Source organism: Bacillus rossius, chromosome 2 (assembly GCF_032445375.1).
Source record: "Bacillus rossius redtenbacheri isolate Brsri chromosome 2, Brsri_v3, whole genome shotgun sequence".
Taxonomy (NCBI): Eukaryota; Metazoa; Arthropoda; class Insecta; order Phasmatodea; family Bacillidae; genus Bacillus; species Bacillus rossius.
The window spans coordinates 108,520,460-108,545,660 of NC_086331.1; the positions used below are offsets into that span (position 1 = coordinate 108,520,460).

Genomic DNA, 25,201 nt, shown 5'->3' on the forward strand with positions numbered 1-25,201 from the left:
AACCTAACCAACGCTACATTTAATTTAAGTCCAGTTCCTAGTCACCTTTTTTTCTAGAACCTGCATGAACATATTGATCCAGAAAATTTCTGTGAACCACAAAATACCCTGAAATCCAATTCATTTCACGATAATCATATGAGCTCATATTTACGTATTTAAACCCTAGTTATTCACACATTTCAGTTGTTAACGGCAGCCAGGTAAACTGTATTTTAGTTCAGCACTATCATAAACAATTTCTGTAAACTTTAATACATATCCAAAACCACCAATTTCCTTGTTTTTTAGTCTCAACATGTTTCTTCATAGTTACATTCAGCTAGTAGGCTGGCTGCTAGTGTATCGCATGGTTTTAGATTAATTGTGACTATTGATTTATATATATGCCATTGAATCTATGGAGTTCACTTCTTTTAATGGCCATCAATGTAGTCTCTTTATTTATTTTTTTGGGTGCAATATTCCATGGTTGTTGACATTGATTAATTTTTTCCCACTACTAATGTGTGTGACGAAACAAATAAAAATAATATTTTGTTTTCAAGTTTGAAATGTCACAAATATGCAGTGTTTTGAATCGTTAATGTGATTTTTACACTACTGTTTAGCAAGACAGTAGTGAAGAAAATTGTGCCTACTTGTATGTTTAAAACATCATTTAATGTTCATGCTTTTAATTATGAAGTCCCAGTAAAACATCAAAAACTGGTATTTACATCACACAAATGACTTCACCTTAACAGTGAATGTTGGTATATGACAAACTCATGAGGTATGCTATGTCAAATGCTCTTAAGAAAATGAATATTCATTATTTCTAAGTGTTATTATTCGAGGTCAAATCAAATACAAATAATAAAATATTCATATTTGCAAATTTGAATATTCACACAGGCCTACTAAATACACATAGTTTCTGCATATGACAAAAGATTTTAAATGTAATCTTTTTGTTCCAGAGAAAAAATATTTTTATAAAAATTTAAAAATCTCACACTACTCCAGCTTTATTTTCAATACTACTACAGTTAGTGCATTTCGGAGGCATGAAACTAGTACCACAGACCCAAACCAACTATCCTTACAAGTAAATTTTCAACTTCCAGTGTCAATACATATCAAGATTATGTTTGCTTCAATTTAATTTTGAACCAATGGGTGAATTTTCAGTTAAATTACCAAAACCTTTGAATTTTAAATGCAATTTTATGTGTTTTTTAAGCACATAGCAGTTTAATTAAATTATTTCGAGTGAACTACAATCATCTAGATATTTTAAATCTGATAACCTACCCATGGGAAAAAATTTTTTTTAATGTAGATGTTCTGCATGCTAGTTACAGCCAAAACGGAGTAGCAAACAAAATATTAATGATTATCTTTAAATTTTACTTATGAATATTTTTTGTTTTAAGTATACTCCATACCATTGTCAAATCTATTTATGAAAACAGGTAATGCTTAGCATAAAAACAACAAATGTACAATTTTCCCAACAGATTTGTTTTTTATTTCCAGGTTTAATTAAATGTAGACTTGTTCAAAACTGCAACATGGTACTTCTTAAGACTTAATTTGAACAGAGTGCAAGGTAATGAAAAATGTACAGATTTTTGAAGATTTACTTGCTATACATTAATGATAATAAAAATAAAATAATAATTTAAATTTCAAGCACAACTGTACAGATACATTATGTTTATTACATATGCAACTTTATAAAACATGTAAGTAAAAAGTGTTCATAAGTGCCTCCCTCTCACCTGAAACAATATACTCATAAATGGATATTCAACAGAACCAGCAACTCAATTGCTGTAAATTGTTCTAATACATTACATATAATATACACTTGGAAGGAAATCACGTGTAACGGTTAAAAATGTACATACAAATATGCTGCACTAGCACCACAGCTAATTCTAAGTACTAATATCATTTCTTTGTGCACAAAAGAAGTAACTGTCAAATTAAATTATAAATGCTCCATATAAAACGTATCAATTAAAATTGCACAATTTGTTACAAATGATTAGAAGTGATTAATTTAACCCTGACTTTATGCTGCCTTATTTTCATAACACATATATTTTTATAGTTTAAAACATAAGTACCATAAATAATTTTACTAAAATAGTACTTCAGGCTACAAACAATACTATATAAGCACTCTGGTTTCTTTTTTATACACAAACAAAAAAAAAACAACTTCTACACTAAATACACATACATGATACAATTTACAAACAACCTACTTAGCACAGCCAAATAAAAAAATTATGAACACAACAACAGGAAATAAAACTAAGTACAGTAGAAGCCCAAAATAACAAGGTCTGGTGTACACTGGATGTAGGTATAGAGCACGGCAAATTGTTCTCCCCTCTGGAAAAACAACACAATGCATCATGAATAAAATGGTTTAATGTAACAGCAGCAGCAGCAGCAAACATGGAGACACTTCTGGTCAGGTGAGAGAGGGACAGACAGTATTGCATCTGTTGTATGATGCTGGAAAAACCTGTTCCTTTGTACTTGGCTCATTAGCGTGGAGCAACAACAAACAACTGAAACTTGTTCAGCGATTCAACTAATAAATTAAATCTCCTTTGCCAAGGAATGTAGGTCTTGTATTAAGAGAGAAGAAAGAATCAGCGTGATTTAAAAAAGGAATATTCATGCACTATTAATTGTTGGTGTGATACCCGTTTGCATAAATGTAGCAAAAATCCGCAGTTCATTAAATTAAGACAATTAAAAACTTACATTAGTAATTTTTAAAATTAAATTGTCAGACTAAATACCTTTTTATTATTCTTTTTTTTTTAAATAATTTGTGATAAGAAAACCCACCCTCTTCTACTGCCTTATTTTTATCCCTCAATTAGAATGCCAAAAAAGTGGATGGAAATTCAATGAACATTTTCCATGTCTTTTGCCATAGGTGCTTCCCCTCCACCTAAAATGCTGCCCAAGTTTTGCTACATTTGTTTTAACAACTGGCGTAGAAGTTGGTCGACAGATTTATAGCAAATGGGAAGAACATATATGTGACATACTTAAATGCAATACTAAGAATACAAAGATAAAAGCAATCAATTTGGCTAAAGCAGTTGCACATTAGAGTAAAATTAAAATTATTTATTTCAGTAGCCAAAAATTTAAGGTTCTGTTATAAAAATGTAAAACTTCAAGAAAAAAAAATTAAATATCATCTTATACTACTTACCAGCAAAAGTTAGGAAGCAAAAAAATTTGTATAGGGTTTAAAACTTTAGTGGCACTTTCTTTGCCATGCTTTTCCTAATTGCTTAATGTAGATAGTATAAGCATAACTTAATAATAACATTCAGTTCAAAACAATACAAAATATTTTCTTTTATTTTCAAATTTGGCTAGGATGAGTTTTTAATTTTCTCTACAAACCACATAAATATATCTAAAATATCTTTAGTAGCTCATAATAAATATGCATATTAAAAAAGTAGTATTTTTATCTCTTCGGTTAAAATTGATGTATATTTTCAATTTGAAATAGTTTTGGTATGTATTAATGTATGATTACCTGTACACACATACTTTTGCAGAACTGCATTAAACAAATACTTTTACCAAGTAAGGCATGAATGTGGAGGAATAGTTTCATGTGGTATTACCTGATCACAAGTAAAATGATCTAGAGTTTTTAAAAATAAAACAAACAACTGCAGGTAAACACATATTATAACTAAATTTGTTTTGCATACATCAATTTATAAAATGTAAATTAAAAATAAGCTAAACAAAAGTTTTAATTAGACAACACAATGGTGAACCTAATCAATGTGCAGTAAAGAACCATGTACTATCACACTGAGCTATACAGAGAGTGTTACTTGCTATAGACTATGGCCATTCCATTTCCGATTCCCTTGACTTTTGTGGTGTATGTCTGTCTCTAATGAGCTTGTAGTCGACAAGATGTAAAACCAAAATAAATAAAAAAATGTACAGGTAAAAATCACGGATTCACCATCTTGACGATATGAGTTTGCAAGAACAGCATTAAAATTGAACATGTTCTACTAGAGTTTTCGGTAAGCAAAATATTACACTTGGAGACAGTCTGGAAGGAAGCTAAATTGTTATCTACAGTGACACAAAAGTGTTAATGGAAAATAAGCATTAAAACTCCCACAAATTTAGTCATTTAGTAGGGCTGGATTTAAAATAAAGAGAGCACGTGGATTTACAATAAAGAGAGCGTGAAGTGTGGGTGTCAGCATACTGCTATGAATGTCTTCTGAATATTTTAAATAAGCATGAATACAAACTTAAATAAAGTTTTAACTAAAGCTGCCATTTTCATAAACATTGCAAAACAAGTAGCTTAATAGTCCAAAGCAAACAAAAAACTACATACAGCGTGCATAATATTTTACAGATCATGCCACAACTTGTCAATGTGGATCCTCTCTACCAAGATTGATCAATAGTAAAGGGGCGAGATATTTCTCCCCCATGGCCACGTTATAACGGGATTCTACTGTAATTTACAGCTTAACATTCTGATAAATCTTTTGAGTTACGGACTCTATGTAGACCAATAACTATACAACACACTCATTACGAAATAGTAAATATCACTTTTACATGATGCAATAATTTTATACATTAAAATGATGTTGAATAAATATTATTGCAGAATTCATGTACACAATTCTGGCTCAAATTTCCCTTGTATTAACAGGAATTCAAATCAATTACTTAGTAAAATTATAGGAAAAGTCACCAGAGTACTTATTGTGAATCAATAAAAAATACACAGTATAACATTAAATTAATGAAGTGATACTCAGCTGTATCACCTAAAATTTATTTGTTGCGTGATGGTTTGAGGCCAACAGTACTTAACCCATCTCCACGACTTCGTGAGCGGTGTACGTTCTGCAGACCCTCACCTAGAACACAGCACAATAAAACTTTATTACAATAAAACTTAAGTATAAACAGTTCTATTAAATAAATTTTTGTAGTGTAATACTATGCAATTCAATTTATGTGATGTTAAATTTTCATAAAAAGGTGGCAAAACATGTACTGTGTTATCAATTGTAAGAATTAATCCAACGTACATCCGCCTCTCAAAGTGATGCCCTAATTCGTTACAGGAAAATAAAGCACTAATCAAAAAAGCACTATTCAAGTACACTTTTTGCATAAAAGAGTATGTTACTCAAAATAATTCATTTTCCAAATACTTAAGTGTGTTTGCTGATTACCACTTTAATCAAGAAATTAATCCCATTAAAATAAATTTACAGAATTAACTATACATCAAAATACATTCAAAAAAATGTTTAAAATTATATTATAACAATAAAATTACATTGTAAAAATTATCACTAACCGCATTATTTACATAAATAGCCACAGGCCTTATTTCTGAGCTACTTTGTATGTTATTAATATAGAAGCTCTGTTGGATATCTAATACAATCAAATAAGCATACATGTAACAATTTATACTAACAAAAAAGATTAATTAACCTGTAAATGTAATTCCCCACTCTGTTTTTTACTAAATGCATGACTCCACATGAATCGCTAACCAGATGAATTGCCACTAGCGCCTAGCATATGTATGATTACGGGAGGTAACTAGCATGGAAAACTTCTGGCCTCTCTCGCCAGAGCTGCTGTTGACTTGCAAGATGGTGTAAAATAAATACCTGCTGAACCCATGCGGACATAGAAAATATTTCTGCTTAGTTTAAATTATTCTACCTTTTTTAATTGGGCTCAAAAAAATATGCATGGAAGGAAGAAACTAAAAGCTGTTAAAACATTTTTAAAAATCCAGACCTTCAGAAAGCTCAAAATGGGTCTAGATTACACACGCATAAACACTTTAAGAGAGTTGGGTTCAATAAGTTCCAGAAAAAAAAAATGTTAATGTTGATGATTGATTACCGAAATGAAGTCTGTTCGACACAAATTGATTTTAACTATTTTTTATTTATCCTTCACGAAAATTCACAAGTCACCATGGCCATTATCTTTCAACCATGAAAAACCAAGCAGGTACATGAAGAAAACACAAACTAGTTTGCACAGACCACCTTCACTGGCTCAAATAACAAATTCACTGTTTGCTGGTACCAAATACTGTTCACAAGTAAATCCCATGGTTGCTTGCAACTCACGGTACACTCTGAAGGACTCCATCCTCGGAAGAATGACAAAGTTACTCATCATCGTTGTGGGCTGTTACCGACGATTGCGGCCCAAATTTCCACTTAAAAGATCCAAAACACAAAAAAATTTTTAATATAAATGGTAAAGACTTAAAGCTGCAAAATTCTCTTCCCCTACATTACTTTGTTAAATCTGAGTTATCACCACCCGACATTCAACCTCTTGGTACCTCGTACAGATGCTGACTAACTCCATGGATGCCCTTTTCTTTCGAGAAAAACAAGGGTGCCCTGTTTGTTAGGTACCAATCTGGATCCTTCTCTGCAAGAACAAGAAATTGCTGAATATATATATCCAATGAGCTCAATCTACCCAATGTAAAAGTAGCAAAACTGCGGACAAAATTCAATTCTTATACTTCATTCCGTGTATCTGTCCTAGAAGATTTTACTAGAATCAATAACATTGTGTTCTGGTCAAGTGAATGTTTAATAAGTCCCTTATACAGTAAACTTCGTCCTGTACAAATTGTCAGCAACGATTCTTCCTCACTTAATCTTGATCACTTAGCTAAGACAAGCCCTGAACCCTTATTAGTATTGAATTCTGCCTTGATTTAATCTTGGGTGCCCGGAGGAGCACCTTAAATTTCTTCTGTACAAATTATCACCACTGAGTGGGAATTTTTTTTATCAAAACGTCCGAGGTCTCAGAACCAAATCTATTAATTTTTCGATAATCTTCTCAACACCATCTATGATATCTGCTTAATAGAAACCTGGTTTAATAACCATCGTCTAAATTCACATTATTTTATTGACCATTATCTTATCTTTAGAAATTATAGAGATGATCTACTGACTAAGAAAGAACATGGCGGCAGTGTTTCGATAACTGTTGATAAACTAAATTTTTCTTCAGTTCAACTCATCAATACCTTCGATTACCCCGGAATTGAAGCTGTGTGGGTTAAAATCAAAACATCGTCAATTAAATGTGTTATTCTCAGAAATATATGTTTACTTTCACACACAACTAAAAATACATATAAAATGTGCTTTGAGGCTCTTGAAGATAAACTTAAGTGTTTTCAAGATGATGATATTGTAATACTTGGTGTTTATAATGTTCCTGGTGTGGACTGGACCAACAAACAGACTAATAACATTACATCAACAAACAGACTAATAACATTACACCTTAGTTCATTAAAAATAAGGCTCAATCCCTGCTCAATTTTTCATCTAGTCTTGATCTATTTCAGTGTAATAATACTTTAGTATCTAAACATCTTTTAGATCATTGTTTTAGCAATTCATCTCAGTATACAGTAATTCAAGAAGAAGAACCTCTCATTAAAGAAGATATATCCCATCCTGCCTTAGTAATAAAAATTACAATGGACACTTCTCCCTGCATAATCACACCTTCTACTGTTCTTAAGAACTTTAAAAACGGTGATTTCCTTTTTCTTTATTAACTTTTATAAAAATCTCCTGATCCTAATGACCTTGTTGGATTTACCACTTGTGCATGTGACAATATTAACGTCTTCATTCCGGTGATTACAAAAAAGGCATCTAATTACCCTTGATGGTTTTCCAAAGAGTTAATTCTAGCTCTAAAATCTAAGACACATTTTCATTAACTCTACAAAAGAAATAATAACATGTATTACTACTCACTTTTTCTTTCTACCGGAAGCAGGCTAAGACCTTAATCAAGTGTGATTGAACCAGGACAATTAATAAAAACATCAAGATCAACACCAAAACGTTTTGGCGCTTCATTAAATTAATGAAAGATGGTTTTTATGAACAACATGCGCTTAAAATTAATGGTGTTGGTCTAGTGTTTATTTGTCCTCTAATGATAAGATTATAGTGTTACCTTATGCTTGCAAAATACCCACATAAACAAACTAGTCACAAATAAATATACATCATGGACTGTCCTTATCCTAAAATGGATTCAAATACATTTTCGGAATCAATGTGTAAGAAATTTAACGTCACTAAGAAATACCCATGTTTTTATGTTTATATAAAAACATACTATATACAGTATTCACCAATAATTTAGGACCATTAGAAAATTTGTAGAAATGTAGAAATTTGTACAAATACATTTGGAGTAATGATTACATATGTGTACATATAAAATGCTATGTGGATGGTTGGTTGTGGTACATTTACACATTTGGCTTTAGGCAATTAGCACAGTGTTGACTGTTAGTGATAACAGTACTGTGGTTAGATTTGAATAACAGTAACACTATTGCATATTTACATTTGCAGAATTGGCAGATACGTTAATGGTGTACAAGGAGGTAAAAAATAAGTTTCAGCAAGAGAAGTGTGCATTTACCAAGGACTCTTTCACAATGAAAGTGTACCGAATAGGAAGACCTTCATACATCTTAACCAGCTACTACCTGAAAGTGGATGTTTCATACCATGAAGGGTGCTGTAAACCAGACTGCTGGTTGCTAATTACTATGCACAGATATGTGTGTACTTGAAAAAAATTCCACTGAAAGGTTTTCTATTTAAGTAAACAAAACAATAATCACCACACAGAAAAGTATGTGTGATTTCTTGTTTATTTAATCTTTGGGTACAACTTACAGTATTGAAATTCTTTAAAGAAGTGAGTGGTTTGCAAAATATATTTCCAGTTGTGGTATATTTGGATGCCCAAAAACAAAATGGTTGGATTTACCATTGTTCTAAAGACAGAACATGACGTGGCCAAAGTTGTTTTCTATAAGTTTCTAAAATGTTCTGTGCATGGAAACTAACATATGGTGCATCTCCAGTTATGGTTTCATAACACACCACACCACACCATGTTATTAAGCTCCTCACACAAATTATTTAACATAAGAAAAAAAAAGAATAAATAATTTTTAGATTTTCTTTTGCATTGTTTAATTGCTGTGTACAGTAATATCAACTGTAAAATGAAAGAAAATATGTGGGTTGAAAATTTTGGAAACATTAAAAGCCATCAGAGATAAAAACAAGATGATGTGAAATGGAAAAGAAATGGAATTTATTGGTGTAGCAAATGGGAGTAAGCCTGAGAAAACCTACTGACCTCTGCAATGGCAGTCATGAATATGTGTAATAATCAACCATGAAATTTTTGGGTAAGACATACTCTCGTCTTTACCTCTAAATTGAAATATATATATATATATATTTGCACACCCCAACTCTCCATACATTCACTTACAAGGCTCTACAAGCAACTTCATTAAGTGGCTGGTCACACCTTTACAACAGCAGTCAATCTGCAAACACTATTGTAGCATTCAACTTTACATACTTCCCAATGTCAGTGTTTTACTTGCGGCAGTCAATGAAATGCTGGCAACAGTACGCGTGTGCATGCATGGCAGATGATTGACACACACTGCATGCTAAATTCTTTTTAATAGAATTTGTGTGCATATGGTTTTAAGATATGTTCATATTTTGGTGAAGGTATAACAAAAAAAAAAGCTAACTATACAAAACCTCACATTTTACAAAATCAATTGTTTGTTTACCTCGACTGCTACTCCTGTGCAACGTATTGACATTCCCATGCTCTTGTGAATGACTACTGCTTCTCATTGCACGTCCCTGCCTATCTTGAATCAACTTATCAGCACGAACAAAAATCCCACATTTTGGTCTACACGTGAAATAGCGTACACCTTGCACCATGCCATCATTTTTGCCTGCAAAAAAAGAAGTGTTAAATTGAAACAAACTATATCTAAGTACAAGTCAAAAATATACTTAATCATGTAGGATTAAACAGGTAAACAAATATCATAAGAGATTATTTCCACTGCCATTTACCCATTTCCTTGTCTTTAATATCATCAAAACATGTTACAAATACACTAAGGTTAAATACAGGACGTCTATTAAAGAAATGTCCCAGTTTCAAAATATTGTAACAATTTAATTTAGACTATATTCAACAAATCATACATCAAATTGTAGGTAAACTAACCTAGTTTTTCCTACAAATGTTCAATATGTGCACCTTAGTTATATAGCACACATCCAACCTAAAGTCCAATCTTCCCCACACTTTGGTTAACAAGCCCAGAGTAATGAAAGTAATAGCCTCTTCAATTCTGTGTTTCAACTCTGGCAAATCATTAAATAGCAGTGGAACGTAGACATATTCTTTTATAAAGGCAAAAATCGCATGGCGTTATATCAGGTGAATGTGGAGACCAGCGAAAAAGAGCTTTGTCTCAACTAATACGACCAATCCAACGGTCAGGGACTTTGACGTTACATCACTCTCGTACAAAGAGATCCCAATGGGGAGGGGCTCCATCCTGCTGCCAAATAAAGTTTACAGGTTCACCCTCTACTAACTGGGAAAAGAGCCATTCTTTCAACATAGGTGGTGCTGCAAACGAGAAAACAACAAAGCAGTACTCGCACATGTGCTTATCTAAAACTGTTTGAGTTACTCTTTAACTGTGACCTTGAACCAACACTCTACAATGCTTACAGTTAATACTATTAAAATTTATAACCAAGAAATTCTTTTATGGACATAAATAAATTAAGGGAATAACTTCTAAAAAAAAATATGAAAGCCAGGCCAGTAAAATTTTTTTTTAAAACCGAATTTTAAGAATTGTAATTTGAGATGAAAATTTGAAAAACAAATTCTTATCTTAGCACTAATTTTTCTTTAATTGTACAGTTATATGGCAAGAACAAAACTATGAGTGACAATTTTTTTTAATAAACAAACTACAACACTCCAGTCGCACCTGTGTTTCCGTACCATGTGCGTCTCTGCCTGAGGACGGGAGCAGATAGCAGTTCCCGAAACTTCGCTTGTTTAAACTGTTGTGTTTGTTTCGTCTTTCCGTTTGGTCGTGTTTTTGTCTCGTTTTGACTGTTGTGCTGAATTTTTTGGGTTCAATATTTTTTGTGCTGTCATCATTTGTGGGGGTTTTTTCGTTTCTCTTTTTGTTTTTTGTTTTTTTTGGAAAACTATTGTGTTTGTTTCGTCTTTTCGTTTTGCTGTTTTTTTGTCTCGTTTCAACTGTTGTGTTGAATTTTTTTGGGTTCGGAATTTTTGTGCTGTCATCATTTGTGGGTTTTTTTTCGTTCTGTTAGTCCATTTTTCTTTGTTTTTTCCTTGTTTGTTGACCATATTCCTGTTGTGGAATATTGTGTGGCGTTAAATCCTGACAACAGCAATTTTTGCTTAATTTGTGTTTTTTGTCATTTGTGTTTTTTGTCATTTGTATTTTTTTTGTAGTTTTCTTCTGCAGACATACATGTGCTAAGCAATGGCGTATGTCCAAAAGCCTACATCAAGTCATGCGCTCCCATTGCACAAATCTTTCAAAGATAATATTATGTTTTTACCTCAATTACTTTTCAATATTTTCTATAAATCATATTGAATTAAAGATGAACTTAAAAAATAGAGGTAAGCCGAGCTTCTGATTTTCTAATCAGTTTGACAATATAACTCACACTTACAATTATTTCTTACTTTAGCTTACTACTTTTTAGCTGTCAAAACAATTGCACCATAAGTGTTAACAGAAATATATTTACTATAACATTTGTGTTTTTATGTTTGCATTCACAACAGAAAAGAATGTCTGAGACAATGATGTTTAAAACCATACAAATTGTTACAGTACTCTTTTGTTACGTATTGATATCTCAAAATTTTTCCAATGCACTAGGGTACGTTTCTGCGCTAGTTTGCCCACTATGTTCAAAACATATCAGAGTTACACAATTGTTCATTGCTATTGCTAAATCTGTGTATATTGATTGCAAATATCAGCCCATTAGTTCAATAAAATGGAAAAAAAAAATAGTAATGAAAAGAAACAAGAAAATAACCATTACTGAGTGCACAGTTAATTCCTCAACATATTTATCAGATTTGGTTGTTAATAAATGAGAAATACTACTTCATTAATGTGTGAATTAATATTGAAAGTGCTAAAAAATTTTGCAGAAGGCTCTCGCTTGGTTCAATCGTTAAAAATGGAGGCTCGACCATCCCTACCAAAAAACTATTTTTTAAAACAAAATCTTTAACAGTATGTATAATAATTTAGGAACCTAATTATAGTCTCACATTTATTTTCACAGTAGCTATTTTAGAATATTACTTGTTCATAAAATTTTAATAACTTTAAGAAAAAAAGAAAAAAATAGTGTATTATTTTATTAATATTAATGGTTTTTAGAGACTTATTTCTGATAAATTTTAAAAAGGTACTAATTATAGAAATGCTATTATAGTGAACAAAATTGATATATAATCCAAGATTATCACTTCAATTGATGGAGTGTTATATACAGTAGGAAACTATGATCATATTCCCTTTTCTACCGGCCAGTACTGTGGCTGTTGAACCTGGCATTGGCTTGCAGCGCTGTACAATTCTGTTTTGAACAACACTAAACCAAAATGGAAGCTCCACTTGATAATAATGATTTCTCTAGATAGCTTTTGAAATTGCTCTACAAATTCATCAGTACGTCTGCTTTTCTGCTGCTCAACAATAGCTTTAGCACTTTAAGATATTCAATTAATGCTATACTTGTACTGTACACTGTAAAAAACTGAAATCACTATTCCACAGTAAACATTAACATGATACATTACCTGTTGGAGCATCTAGCTCAACACCAACCCATATTCCTGCTGCAAATTCTGTTTCACCAACAAACGAAACCACACCTGTGGAGTTGTATGGCCGAATAATAACACTTTCTCCTAGCACAACCCAGTCTGGAACAGGCACATCTGATATCCTGTGTAGATCACGCCGGGAGCCATACAAACTATCGCCATCATCTAAAAAACACATTCCACCTGCACAGTTAAGTTATTTTGCTACTTCACAAAATAATTAAGGACTATAAATATTCATGTTTCAGCTAAGTTGGGCTGGGTTATTTTTATTCACATGAATAACACTACACAAAAGTATCACAGTTATATAGAAATAGTTTGTTCTGCCATCACCTAACATGTGTGTTTCAAGGACATATTTCTAACTAAGTTTATCTCTCATTCTAATGTTAAGTGTATATCAACATCAATGTTATATTACATCGGTAGAGGTGACCAAAAGTGGATGTTTCATGTTACAGCAAATAGCGTAGAAAATTTCAAAGCTGAATAAAATTTTAAATCTAAGAGTTTTTACTTGCATTCTGGCCTGATGCAATTAGTAAGAAATGAACATAACTAAGAAATGCATTTAAAAATGACTTAAGTGTTGTACCAAAAAGCTTGAACAAACTTTCTCATTACTTTACACATGCCTTGAACACAACAGATGTCATATACACTTTTTTTTTTAATTTTTTATCTCATTTATCACACACACCAAAAAATATCATGTGTACATCTGCTTTTCTTTTACTGTACACTGTGAAAAACTGAAACCAACATGCCGAAAAGTTTTAAGATCTTGTACATGAATTGACCAACTTTTCGTTTCACACATGTGTCTATGTATTATACAAGCTATTGACGGTTCCTTAGTCCATCCCATCAATAATCCTCAGCATTTAGTTACCACAGGGAGAAAATAGCTGCTCTTTTGATAACCTGCTCCATAGGGCACAGATCTGCAAAATAAATGTAATTCCATTTTGAAGAATCAGGGCATTATCACTTGACCCAATGTTGAATACATTATTTGCAGAGTTGGTAACAGAAACCACAGAGCACCGAAACGAAACGAAACAAAACAAAACAAAACAAAAGTTCCACAGCTTTACTGACGTTAGGGTTGGGGGTTACATGTTACCACCTTCAGCTGTCCATTCATCTGCTTATCAAAACTTACACACTGATAAAATTACTGATTGGTAAATTATATTTATAAATTAGTTTATACCAATCTGTACTAACAGTGTTTATAAAGTTAACCTTTGATGATGGCACCGGTACACGTTATCCTGCCTCTAATCGCCATGACTGTGTTTGGTGGCAGATGCTGCATCACAGGCAAAGAGTTTTTGCATTTCTTTAGGCATTACATAGTAGTAAACACTGTCAAAGTGAATTTTACCTTCATTTATGTGTTTTAGGTCGAAGATGTTTTATAGCATAAATTTTTTTTTGTAGTCTTACGATGATAAGATCATATTTACAGATATTTTGCATGCTAACAAAAGTATTTATCACATGAATGGTTACCAATGGATTATATAAAAATTTTACCATTTCATTATACAACAGTATGTAGGTAACCTCATGATAATCTACTGATTTTAGTGAAAATAAGACTACTAAGGAAGGCTGCAGCAATGGATTTAGCAACCTTAATTACTTAGAAATAAAAAATTTACATTTATGCCTGAAGTAAAAATTTATTTAGAAGCTGAATTCAAATATTATATATATTTGAATTTTTTTATTTCATAGTTTTGCCCACTCCTACCAATCATAACCATTGTTTCTGAATTTACTAGTGGCTAAATTTTTGTAGCAATTTCATAATACTGGGCTGGTGGTTGTAAGAACCATTTCTGAGGCTCTAGTTGGAGAATTAGTGGTACTTTAGTCACATTGGTAGATAGCATTTATCAGGCTAATGCAAGACTGTTGCATTTGAAACTGAAGAACATAGCTTTTGTTTTTTGTTGAGGAGTTATAATCTAGAGAATTATGTACATTAGGGATTTTAGATATGACATTTGTAGCAACAAGACAAGAAAACAGACGATTTGTGGCTATGACAGAAGAAAGACATGAATTATGACTAGCCAGGAAAAGGGGCCTCTAATTCCAGGATTGCAACTTCAATGGCAGCTGTATCATTATTACTACTACTACAGGTACAAAATAAATATGTGTGTGTCAATGTATTCACAAGTGACGTGCAAGACCCTTTTCTCCAGAAATGTTAGATTTGTAGGATAGTGTTGACAGATACAGTTGAGGGTGACTGTTGGTTATTCATTCAAATAATGTATATTATTACACAAATCATGTCCAGCTAGTACTAAATTGAATATAGATTCCTTCTACTAAAGAATTAAGTAAAGTCATGGGTGCTCGAGGCAGGTGAGCAAAGTGGACAGTACAGCAATCACCTGCTGGGCATTGTCAGTGTGGTTACGAAGAAGCCTATGTATAACAGAAGGTTGATTGTCTGAGGAAAAAATTTTTGAAGTAAAAACAATCCTCCCCCAACAGATTCTCCTAATAACTGTTAAAAAAGTTAAACAGTGTTCTAACTAGCCTAAATTATGCATTATTGGGACACTAAATGCTAAAAAAAAATTCACTTAAGCCAACAATAACCTCAGATACATAACATGCAAAAAAAAAACATAAACACAAATAGTTTTGAAACTACTGAAACTTTTCCAAAATGATAATACTTTATATCTTCTTATACAGTGAACCAATGATAATGTGTCTCAGTATCAGGGACTTAATACATTGTGTAACTAACTCATAAAGAATATATGACTTACGGAAATCATGTAAACTGACGTTCCTTTGTCGGTGCCCAGGCCGCTGCTCATCTGCCCAAGGTATGTGCGCTTCAGTGTATTTTGTGTTAATTTAGGATTTATTTGTTGAATAGAATACAAGTAAGAGTGTAACCCATATGTTATTCATAAACAATAACAATTAAGTGTATTGCTATGTTATGAACATATTAAAGTACTAGTGATAAGTGTTCATACGTAATGGTAATTTAGCCTACAGCCAGAGTAGCTCAGAAGCTGTCGTAATGTTAGTTAACGATAATTAGAACCTTAAATAAACATTTAAGAATAAGTTCAATAAGAGACAATTGGACCTAAATTGTTACAGGGTGTCTATAAAAGAATGTCCCAGTTTCAATGGTATATTATAACAGACTATTTACAACAAATCATACATTAATTTGAAGGCAAACTAACCTAGTTTTTCTTACAAATGTTTAATATGTGCACCTTTTAAATGGAACACATTCAAACTAAAGTCCAATTCTTCCCACACATTGGTTAACACGTCCGGAGTAATGGAAGCAACAGCCCCTTCAATATTGTGTCTCAACTGGAAAATCATTAGGTAGCGGCGGAACGTAGACACAAAACGCTTTACGCTCAGGAGTCGCCATTTTATGGGTGGTGCTGTAAGCGAGAAAACCACAAAGCAGTACTAACGAATGTGCTTGTCTAAAACTGTTTTAGTTACTCTTTAATTGTGACCTTGAACCAACACACTACAACGCTTACACATGGTACTATTAAAATTTATAACTGGGACATTCTTTTATGGACTTACTGTATAATGATGATTTAAAGGATAAAATTGTTTTTGTGTATCAACCAGGTAGTGACTATTTAAATATGAGTAGGGATGCTTAACTTTGAGAGGTTGAGATCAAGGACAACAGAGACTGTTAGTCAGAGACGAGCGGCTCGAAGCGGCGGACGCGACTCTAAATATTTACAAAACCTTTTTCATTTGTCTCCCGGAAGTTCAAACCATTCCGTTCACCAATTTTTAAGGGACATCTAAAGTAAATTATATATATCCTTGGATGTTTGTTTTCTTGATTTACATCAAGCGTGTGTAAGTTTGAACCAAAAGCAAATCAGTCACCACAAACAGTGAGCACTATTTTAAACCTTGGCTCTTATGTATTTAAGGCACGAAAGGAGCCTGGATATCACCCCAACAGGCGGGTGTTACGGTAGGCAAGGAGCAGCGAGGTCAACAATTGGCCAAGTACTGGAGCTGGCCAGGCAGGACGATCCATGTACCCTGAGGTCTCTTCAGCTCTCTACCGGCAGTTGGTGCCGGAGGCTATATCACTCCAGCCATATAACACTTCACCTTAACCCAGTTCAGTGTTAAGGGTCACCCAGCCCAACGTGTGGCCGCGTAATTGTGTTAAAATCCTTCAGAAAATGAATTTTTTTACATATACATCTTTTAAATGAGAAAGTTATGACATGGTTAAGAATTTAGAGATGTTCATGAAATGGGTTCTCTAAGTTCAGTTAACTAATGGTAAAATTTAGAAATGATTATAAACGAATACTGCAAACACAATACCATACCTTCCAGTTTCTGAGCAGAGGAGTCGTTACTGCTATCAACATAGCTGCTGCCCAGAGGCATTCCATGAAACTGATGTTCTAATTTCATTGCCTGCTTACTCTCTGAAACATGAGGCCTTGACATAGGAAATGATGCACGATGAGGTTGATTTGACCCCATATTAACTTTACCAGCTGCTTTGCGACGACGCACTACCTGATACATACAGAATAATACGTAAGTTGAATGATACAGAAACAGTAACCAAAAATGTATAGTTGCTATAAACACTTATTTCAAATTACCTTGCCTGGGGGAAGACAGGTATGAACAATGGATGTTCCATCACATGTCAAAACATCATTAGCTGAAGAACATTTCTGTGATCCTGCAGATTCTGGCAAATCTTTTGCATACTCTTGAGAGACACTACTACGTTTTACTTTTAAAGTTTCAACAGCAGGTACAGTGTTCGAAATGGTGAGTATTTCAACTAATTTGTCTTTATTAACAGTAATACTTCTAGTATTATTATGAGTACTGTTATCGGTTTTGTCTATTTTAGTGCTCAATGTCACATCGTAATCTATGTTATTAACTTCTGCATGTGTTGAATTCACAACTGTATCATTCTCTTCAACCACTAAATCGTTGACTTCATCACACAGACTCAAATTTGCATCATTAACTTTATTTTTAACAGGTACGGAATTCTGCGTAGAAATGTCTAAATCTTTTCCTTTGAATACTTTTAAAATACTGTCATTTTCATATGTGGCATTAAGTATTTCGCAGGGTCTTGAATCCAGCAACATCAGGCCTTTGTTTTCACAATCTGGTGTTTCATCCACACTAATGCTTCGAATCGACAAAGAATCTTCACTGGAAAGATTTGTGATGGACACTGCTTGGGAACCGTAGCCACTACAAGAAAAATAATATCATTATTTCATCAAACTCAAAAACACTTTCTGAAACTTATCAAAACAAATTTACAATTTTCTCATTAATTTAAAATTGAATGGCATACTTATTAACATTGCACTGTGACTGATATACATTAAATTGTTCAAAGATAAAATCATTTTAATTTTGCCAAGAAAAATTTTAATTGGCAGCGTTGTACATGAATACATAAATATTATTTGAATGATAAACTAAGGTGCTCTTAAATTCCTTTTTGCATGGTTGAGAATATTAGAAAACAGAATGAAAAAAAATAAAGTAAACAAGGAATGTAAAACAAATTAATTTGGAATAAGTTTTCTAAACAGAAACATATATATATATATATATGTCAAAATTTTATTGACACGATAACTACCATAATTCTTCACATATAACTTCCAAACTCGTAACTTACATAAAATATAATGATGGAAAATAAAGCATGCAAATTAAACAGTGAGATGTCATCTATGCTAACGTGTGTGTACTTTCCTCTGCACGTGCCACATGCACCTTTCACAGTCCTCTGCCTCTTAGCCTAACCTGCATTATGTCACCACACCTCTGCCAACTCCTTGCATAGAGCACTATGTCAATGAAGAATATAGACTGAGGCAGCAGACTCCATGCATAAAGAGCTATGCAACTGGAGAGAAATAGCACCTCAACATTGGCCATCATGTATCCACGTCATTCCCACCCTGTGCCACTTCGTACATAAAGGGCCATGTTACTGGAGAGAACAAAGGAGAGGTAGCACCTCAAAATTGGCCACCATGTATACACGTCACTCCCACCCCTCGCAGACTCCTTGTATGGAGAGCCACGCCACTAGAGAGAATTGGGTAGGACAAAGAGAGAGGTAGTATGTTGGCATTGGCTAATATGGAATGGAGTCAGTGTTACCTAGCTTTCTACTTGCCCATTATTAGTAAAATCCAAGTGCTTCTAATTCCAAATTTGTGCCCAGTATACACTATGTTTATTGGCTATTTTCACTTCACTCAATTTCTTGAAATCAAAATCACAACAGTTAATATATTTATATTTGAAGATGGTGCAACATTTTTTGATAGTGGTGCTAATTACCAAAATTATTTTTCGTGTCAATTATAAAGTCAATTTCAAGAACTGTTTATTACTTTACTGCTTAAGAGTAAATCCATTGCAAAACTGTTTTTCTTATATGTAAAGTAACCAAAATTTTCACTAATTACTATTAGTATCAAATTATTTTAATAGAGACATTAAAAAATAAGTTTATAAATAATATATAGTTTAATGACCGAGTGGAGGATTGAATGAATAACGTACCAAGATGTAGGAATGAATGACTGTATTGGACTCAATATCTTATTGGCATTGAGGTCGTCAGATGGTTAGAGTTGAGATAAGAATAAATGTATGGGAGAAGCCAGAGCAAACAAAGAAAACCCTCCGACTCGAGGCAACTCAGATAAATTTCCCACTAGCGAAAAATGCAGATTTAACCCCGTTGGGAATTGAATGCAGATGGCCTTGGTGGGAGGCGAGTGACTTGGCCACTAAAGCACCATGACCTCTTATCTACATCATAGTCAAAACAACATGGTGTAGCACCTGAGAACACTCAGCAGGAGAAGTGGGAGTACCCCAAGAAACAACTGCCTAGTTTTTACTAGAAACATGAGGCGTCCCTGCCAGGCCTTGGTGGGATGAGAGCCACCTCACACTGAACCAGTGTACACAAGAATCATAAAGTTATGGAAAATTATACTACAGAAAAAAATATTTATTTAGTTTGGCTTTGACAAAGATATAAAGCACAACCAATAAAAACACAGTTCTCTATCACTAAAATCATTTTAAACCTACAACTAGTCACTTAAAAGATTTTAAGAACCAAAATATTTCACCTGGTTAGCAACTATTTTCCAAACTCAACAAACTGTACCCTTAGCACCAATAGGCAGTTGGAAAAACTCATGTTATGCATTGACCCAGTCCCATTGCTAAATTCCAGATCCAAGAAATACAGATATAATCTTTCCTCTAAAATATGTACACAACATCTAAATACTCCTAAAAGAACATCCAGTGACAGCATAAGTGGTGACCAAACATGTAAAACAAATAATTATATTTGGTATCACTATTCCAAGTAGCCTGTGATGATGCTCATAATGTTCATAGTGAAGCAAATAAAAATACATTTTTTTTAAACATTCATAAATAATGCCAAAAATGGGGTGATTAATTTATTTACCTGTGCTTTTTAATAATTTAGAAAGTCTACATTGCAAGGCTCATGAGAAAATTTTCTTTCACATCATGAAGATACTCCATGGTGGAGGTCAACAATCAAAGATGTTTAAACAGGAAAAGGCCTGATAGACTGCCCTCCACCCAGTACGCTCAATTGATTTGAGAAAAATCATTTCATTAAATTTAATTATATTTGTAACAATATATATTACATACGTATAACACATTTATCAATGTATGAACATAATGTAAAGCCTCAGAAACATAAATCCATGGAATAACTACAAGACTGTAGGTTGGTGGCACTTAAAACTTTATGAACATTAACTCTATTGTCAAGAAAACAACAAGTTATTGATAAACTAAATAAATTTTTTTTTCAAGGAACTTCTCAGGTTCTTTATTTCTTTAGTGAAATATTGTGTGATTCAGGATCAGTAAAGATTGAAAACATAAATTAACCGAGTGGATTTGGTAAGATGTGCTACACTTTTGGAATTTTATAAAAAAAAAATGAGTAGGTACTTGAAACAATTAACATGGTATTCATTCACATTCTAAAAATTAAATAAATAAATTTCAAAATAGTTATAGTAATTTTTGAAAAAATTTAAAAAATACATTATTAACCTTTGTTCCAAACTACCCTTGTCCACATTTCACTTCTGAAATCACGTATAGTCATCCATTTGCAAAAACATAACATTTCATTTAGTATTATACAGCATGATCACAAATTTCACAATTTATGGAGCATTATTTTAATAGGTGGCAAAGAATGGAAAAAAAAAAAATAAAATAAAATTTGTTAAGAAACTTATGCTTAGAAATAAAACCATGCAAAGTTACAGGCGCAAAAGGTAGCACGCACATTTGAAATAGGCAGGCTTCAGGGGGCAACTACACTGGCTGAAAGAAAGCACAATCAAATGCAGTGCTGTTAAAACACTCTCGGGAAGCAGGCGACGAGCCGGACAAGAGATGTTTACCATTAGACAAATGCACTAGCAACCAGCAGCCTGGTAAACAGCACAGTGAATGGTTGGTTGTGGTAAATTTACACATTTGGATTTGGGTGATTAGCGTAGTGATGACTGTTAGTGAGTAGGGTGCTGCGATTAGAGATTTGACAAACAGTAATAGCACTGCAGACTTTACATTTGAAGAGATGGCAGATATGTTTTTGGTGTATGGAGAAATAAAAAAATTGCAGCAGGAGCAGTGCATATTTACCAAGGGTGCTTTCAAAACAGATGTGCTGCTTCACAGCAACTGTAGGAAATTGGGAACTTCATACCATGAAAGGGTGCTGTACACCAGGCTGCATGTGGCTAACTCAAACGTCTGCGCTCGACTCAACATCTGCTTCCCTCAGAGCATTTGAACACTACTGCACTGCGATCGCATGCCTACTCAGCCAGTGGAGTAGTCTCTGAAGCCTGCCAAATTCAAATATGCATGCTATTGTTCACACCTGTAATTTGGCAGATTATCATTTCAAGACAAATGTTCCTTAACGAAAATTGCTTATTTTGGCATTCCCTATCACCCATTATATTCATGCACCGCAATTCGCGAACACCCTGTTTAACATGTAACTGAAATTAATGAGGGTTGAACTTTTTGAGAATGAAGGGAGGTGATATGAGGATGCAGCATTGATGGAATGAATGGGTGGTGATATAAGGATGGAGCATTGATGGAATGAATGGGTGGTGATATAAGGATGGAGCATTGATGGAATGAATGGATGGTGATATGAGGATGCAGCATTGACAGAATAAATGGATGGTGATATGAGGATGCAGCATTGACAGAATAAATGGGTGGTGATATGATGCAGCATTGACAGAATGAATGGGTGGTTATATGAGGATGGAGCATTGATAGAATGAATGGGTGGTGATATGAGGATGCAGCATGGATGGAATGAATGGGTGGTGATATGGTGATGAAGCATTGATGGAATGAATGGGTGGTGATGAGGATGGAGTATTGCAGGCATTAAGGGTGGTGATATGAAGTTGTAGCATTAATGGAATAAATGGGCAGTGATGAGGTTGGAGAATTGAGGAAATAACTGGGTGGAGGGAAAAGGAGAAGCCTGAGAACACCCACTATCTCACGGAAACATCTGCCACGTTTCCCACTTGCATGGAAACACAAGCACATACAATCCATGTAGCAGACTAATTAATTTTTGTTCTTGTTTACCTATTTAAATCTAAAAGAACATAAACTGAATAATATGTAGTTCCAGTGTTTAAGCCTCAAATATTGTGAGATTTCTCACATATTAATTAAGTCATCACATCTGCTAGAGCCATTTTAAAATTCTCTAATTCTTATAAAGCTTAACAAGATTTTGCCGATTATTTCTGTTAAAACCTAACTACCAATAAATAATTCATAATCACAACTTATGTATGCTTTCCATTTTGTTTTAAGCAATTGAAATAGAATAATTTATTTTGAATATTACAAAACATAGGTAATGGTAAAAATGAACAGATAAAAATATAATAGTAAGAAAGCTGTAACTATAGTGGAAATAAACATGAGGTGGAACTGTCCAGCCTTGACTTATCATAAGTACGTATGAAGCTGTCCCCGCATTAGAGAATCCTTGGCTAGAACTAAAGTGTTCTATGAGCTATCATAACTATTTATATCACCATAAGAAGCAAAGCAAATGGAATGTCATTTTAATGTCTCAGTAAGCAAACAAAAAAATTTATTAATTCATTGCTACAACTAAAGATTGGAACTAACATTGCTTTTTCTAAGCAAATGTCTGTTTTGCATGCATTTTTTTCCCAACAAAACTATGATTTGAAATAGATAAAACATTTTTGTGAAACTATATGATTTAGCACACTGAAAAAAGTGTCTCATCTCTCTAGTTATTACAAACACTTGCACATTCTCTTGAATTTATGCAGAAAGTGGTGCCATTTCAGCAGTAATTTACGGTTTTATACATTTTTCTGTACACAAATGTAAACACACACACTCATGCACAAACTGGAGCATACAGCCACATACAGCATTTAAAAAAATTATAATGTGCTTACTTATTATAAAGTGAACCAAGAAATTACAACTTTCATTTGTTTAAAGAGGTTTGAAATGTAGTTGTTCGTTCACATATATGCTGTTGCATGGTAATTTTTCAGGGCCGTAAGTGTTAATTTCCTTCAGTTTGGACCCAACGTCCACTGTTCAGAGGTTGGACCGGGTTCCCTGTTCATTGACCTGGCTCTTAGCTATACCAAGGACAGGCTGTCTGGATGCATGTTGCAACTAAAAAAATATGGATCGCATTAAAAAATTATGCAATAAAATATACCATTTTCATCTTCTACAAGGAAAATCTGACATATTTATTGAGGATTTAAACTTCTACTAAATTTATATTTAATATTTTTAACAAATAGCTTTTATTTACTAAATTTAATTTTAAATTTGGTGTTTATTAATTTTACAAACACAAACACTTTACGCATTTTTAAACTATACACTCTAAAACTATGGAAATATACATTTGTTTGAAAATTAAAATTTCAGAGCCAACCTATTTTAATACAATATTTATATTTAATACTTATGGTTTCTAAACAATTAGGTAATAAATTTACAAATTGAATTTGTAACATATCAATCTTTCAAAGTAGTTTGATTATATATGGATATAGTTACAGATATTTTATTCCAATAATGGTTATAAAGCAAAGAAAGATTTTGAGGTTTTAGCAAACCCTTGATGCAGAATGAATAGCATAGTATTATAGTTTTGGGCAACTCACTGTGGAAACGAGGGACACAGCGTGCTCAGAGAGGGCCAGAAGGTATACTGGGAAGCAGGGCATGTGTAACCAACAGAAACTAACAAAGCTCACAGTGAATGACGTGCCTACAGCAGAGAGCCCGCAGAACCACTGTGACCTCGATAAAAGGCAGTGAAGCAACTGGAAGTGGCCTCTTCAACACAAAAAGACCAAGGTCAGCAATCTCGCAAAGCCAGCATGTAAACATCCACACAAAGCTTCAACAGCATAGACCAGCATTGAAACAGCATACAGACCACCTGGCAACCATCCCAACCTTGCCTATGTGAAATGTGTTTAATTTTGATTCATTTACATGTGCAGGAAAAGTAACCTGCTCCACGAAGATATTTTTGATAAGAAATAAATAAAACTAACCATTTACGAGATAGAAAAAAATTATGTGGAAATTAATAAAATAGAATGGGGTGACTACAAAAATTGGTGAACCAATTTGTGGACTTTTTCAGGACCTTTAATAAAAATTAATTTCAACTTTTTTGTATCACGGGGTCAATTTTTAAATAATCAAAAATTAAAATTAATACAAGATTAATTAACTCTTCCAATAACTTCTTGATTTTTATGTCAGAAAGCTAAACTCTTTTCACAAATAATTTTTGCATGATTGGTGAAGTTAATAATTTTCAAGCACAACCATCAGTCAACATATTTGTGCATACAATAAAACATGTATAAAACAAATGCAATAATAATTTATACCAAAAACAGACACACTGCCAAATAATTTGTACTCACTCATATACAGAAATGAGCTAATCAGTCCATTCAATAATACAAAAATGACTCAGGTAGGCAAACTACATAAGAAACCCACTTAAAAGGCTAAAATAATTTCAGGATTTATATTTATGTTGAGTACCTTGCAAATTGTTTATCTTCTTTTTATAGGTTGATAATGCAACTATTGCATTTTT

The 25,201-nt window shown here is 33.2% G+C and overlaps 1 protein-coding gene across 14 annotated transcripts in view; it reads right to left on the reverse strand.

The window, feature by feature from the left end:
- Positions 1-1,472: 1,472 nt before the first annotated feature.
- Positions 1,473-25,201, reverse strand: part of LOC134529594 (kinesin-like protein KIF13A) — a 150,550-nt gene continuing 126,821 nt past the window's right edge. For 5 of the 14 annotated variants that reach the window (XM_063363858.1, XM_063363853.1, XM_063363856.1 and 2 more), the window contains 5 exons: positions 17,550-18,168; positions 17,265-17,460; positions 12,847-13,056; positions 9,734-9,907; positions 1,473-4,943 (listed from right to left, as the gene is read on the reverse strand). In XM_063363858.1, the coding sequence (XP_063219928.1) occupies positions 4,858-4,943; positions 9,734-9,907; positions 12,847-13,056; positions 17,265-17,460; positions 17,550-18,168 (1,285 nt within the window). In that variant the 3' untranslated portion in view covers positions 1,473-4,857. The remainder of the gene's footprint in view (positions 4,944-9,733; positions 9,908-12,846; positions 13,057-17,264; positions 17,461-17,549; positions 18,169-25,201) is intronic. The other 9 variants (XM_063363859.1, XM_063363855.1, XM_063363857.1 and 6 more) reach the window with 5 other exon arrangements.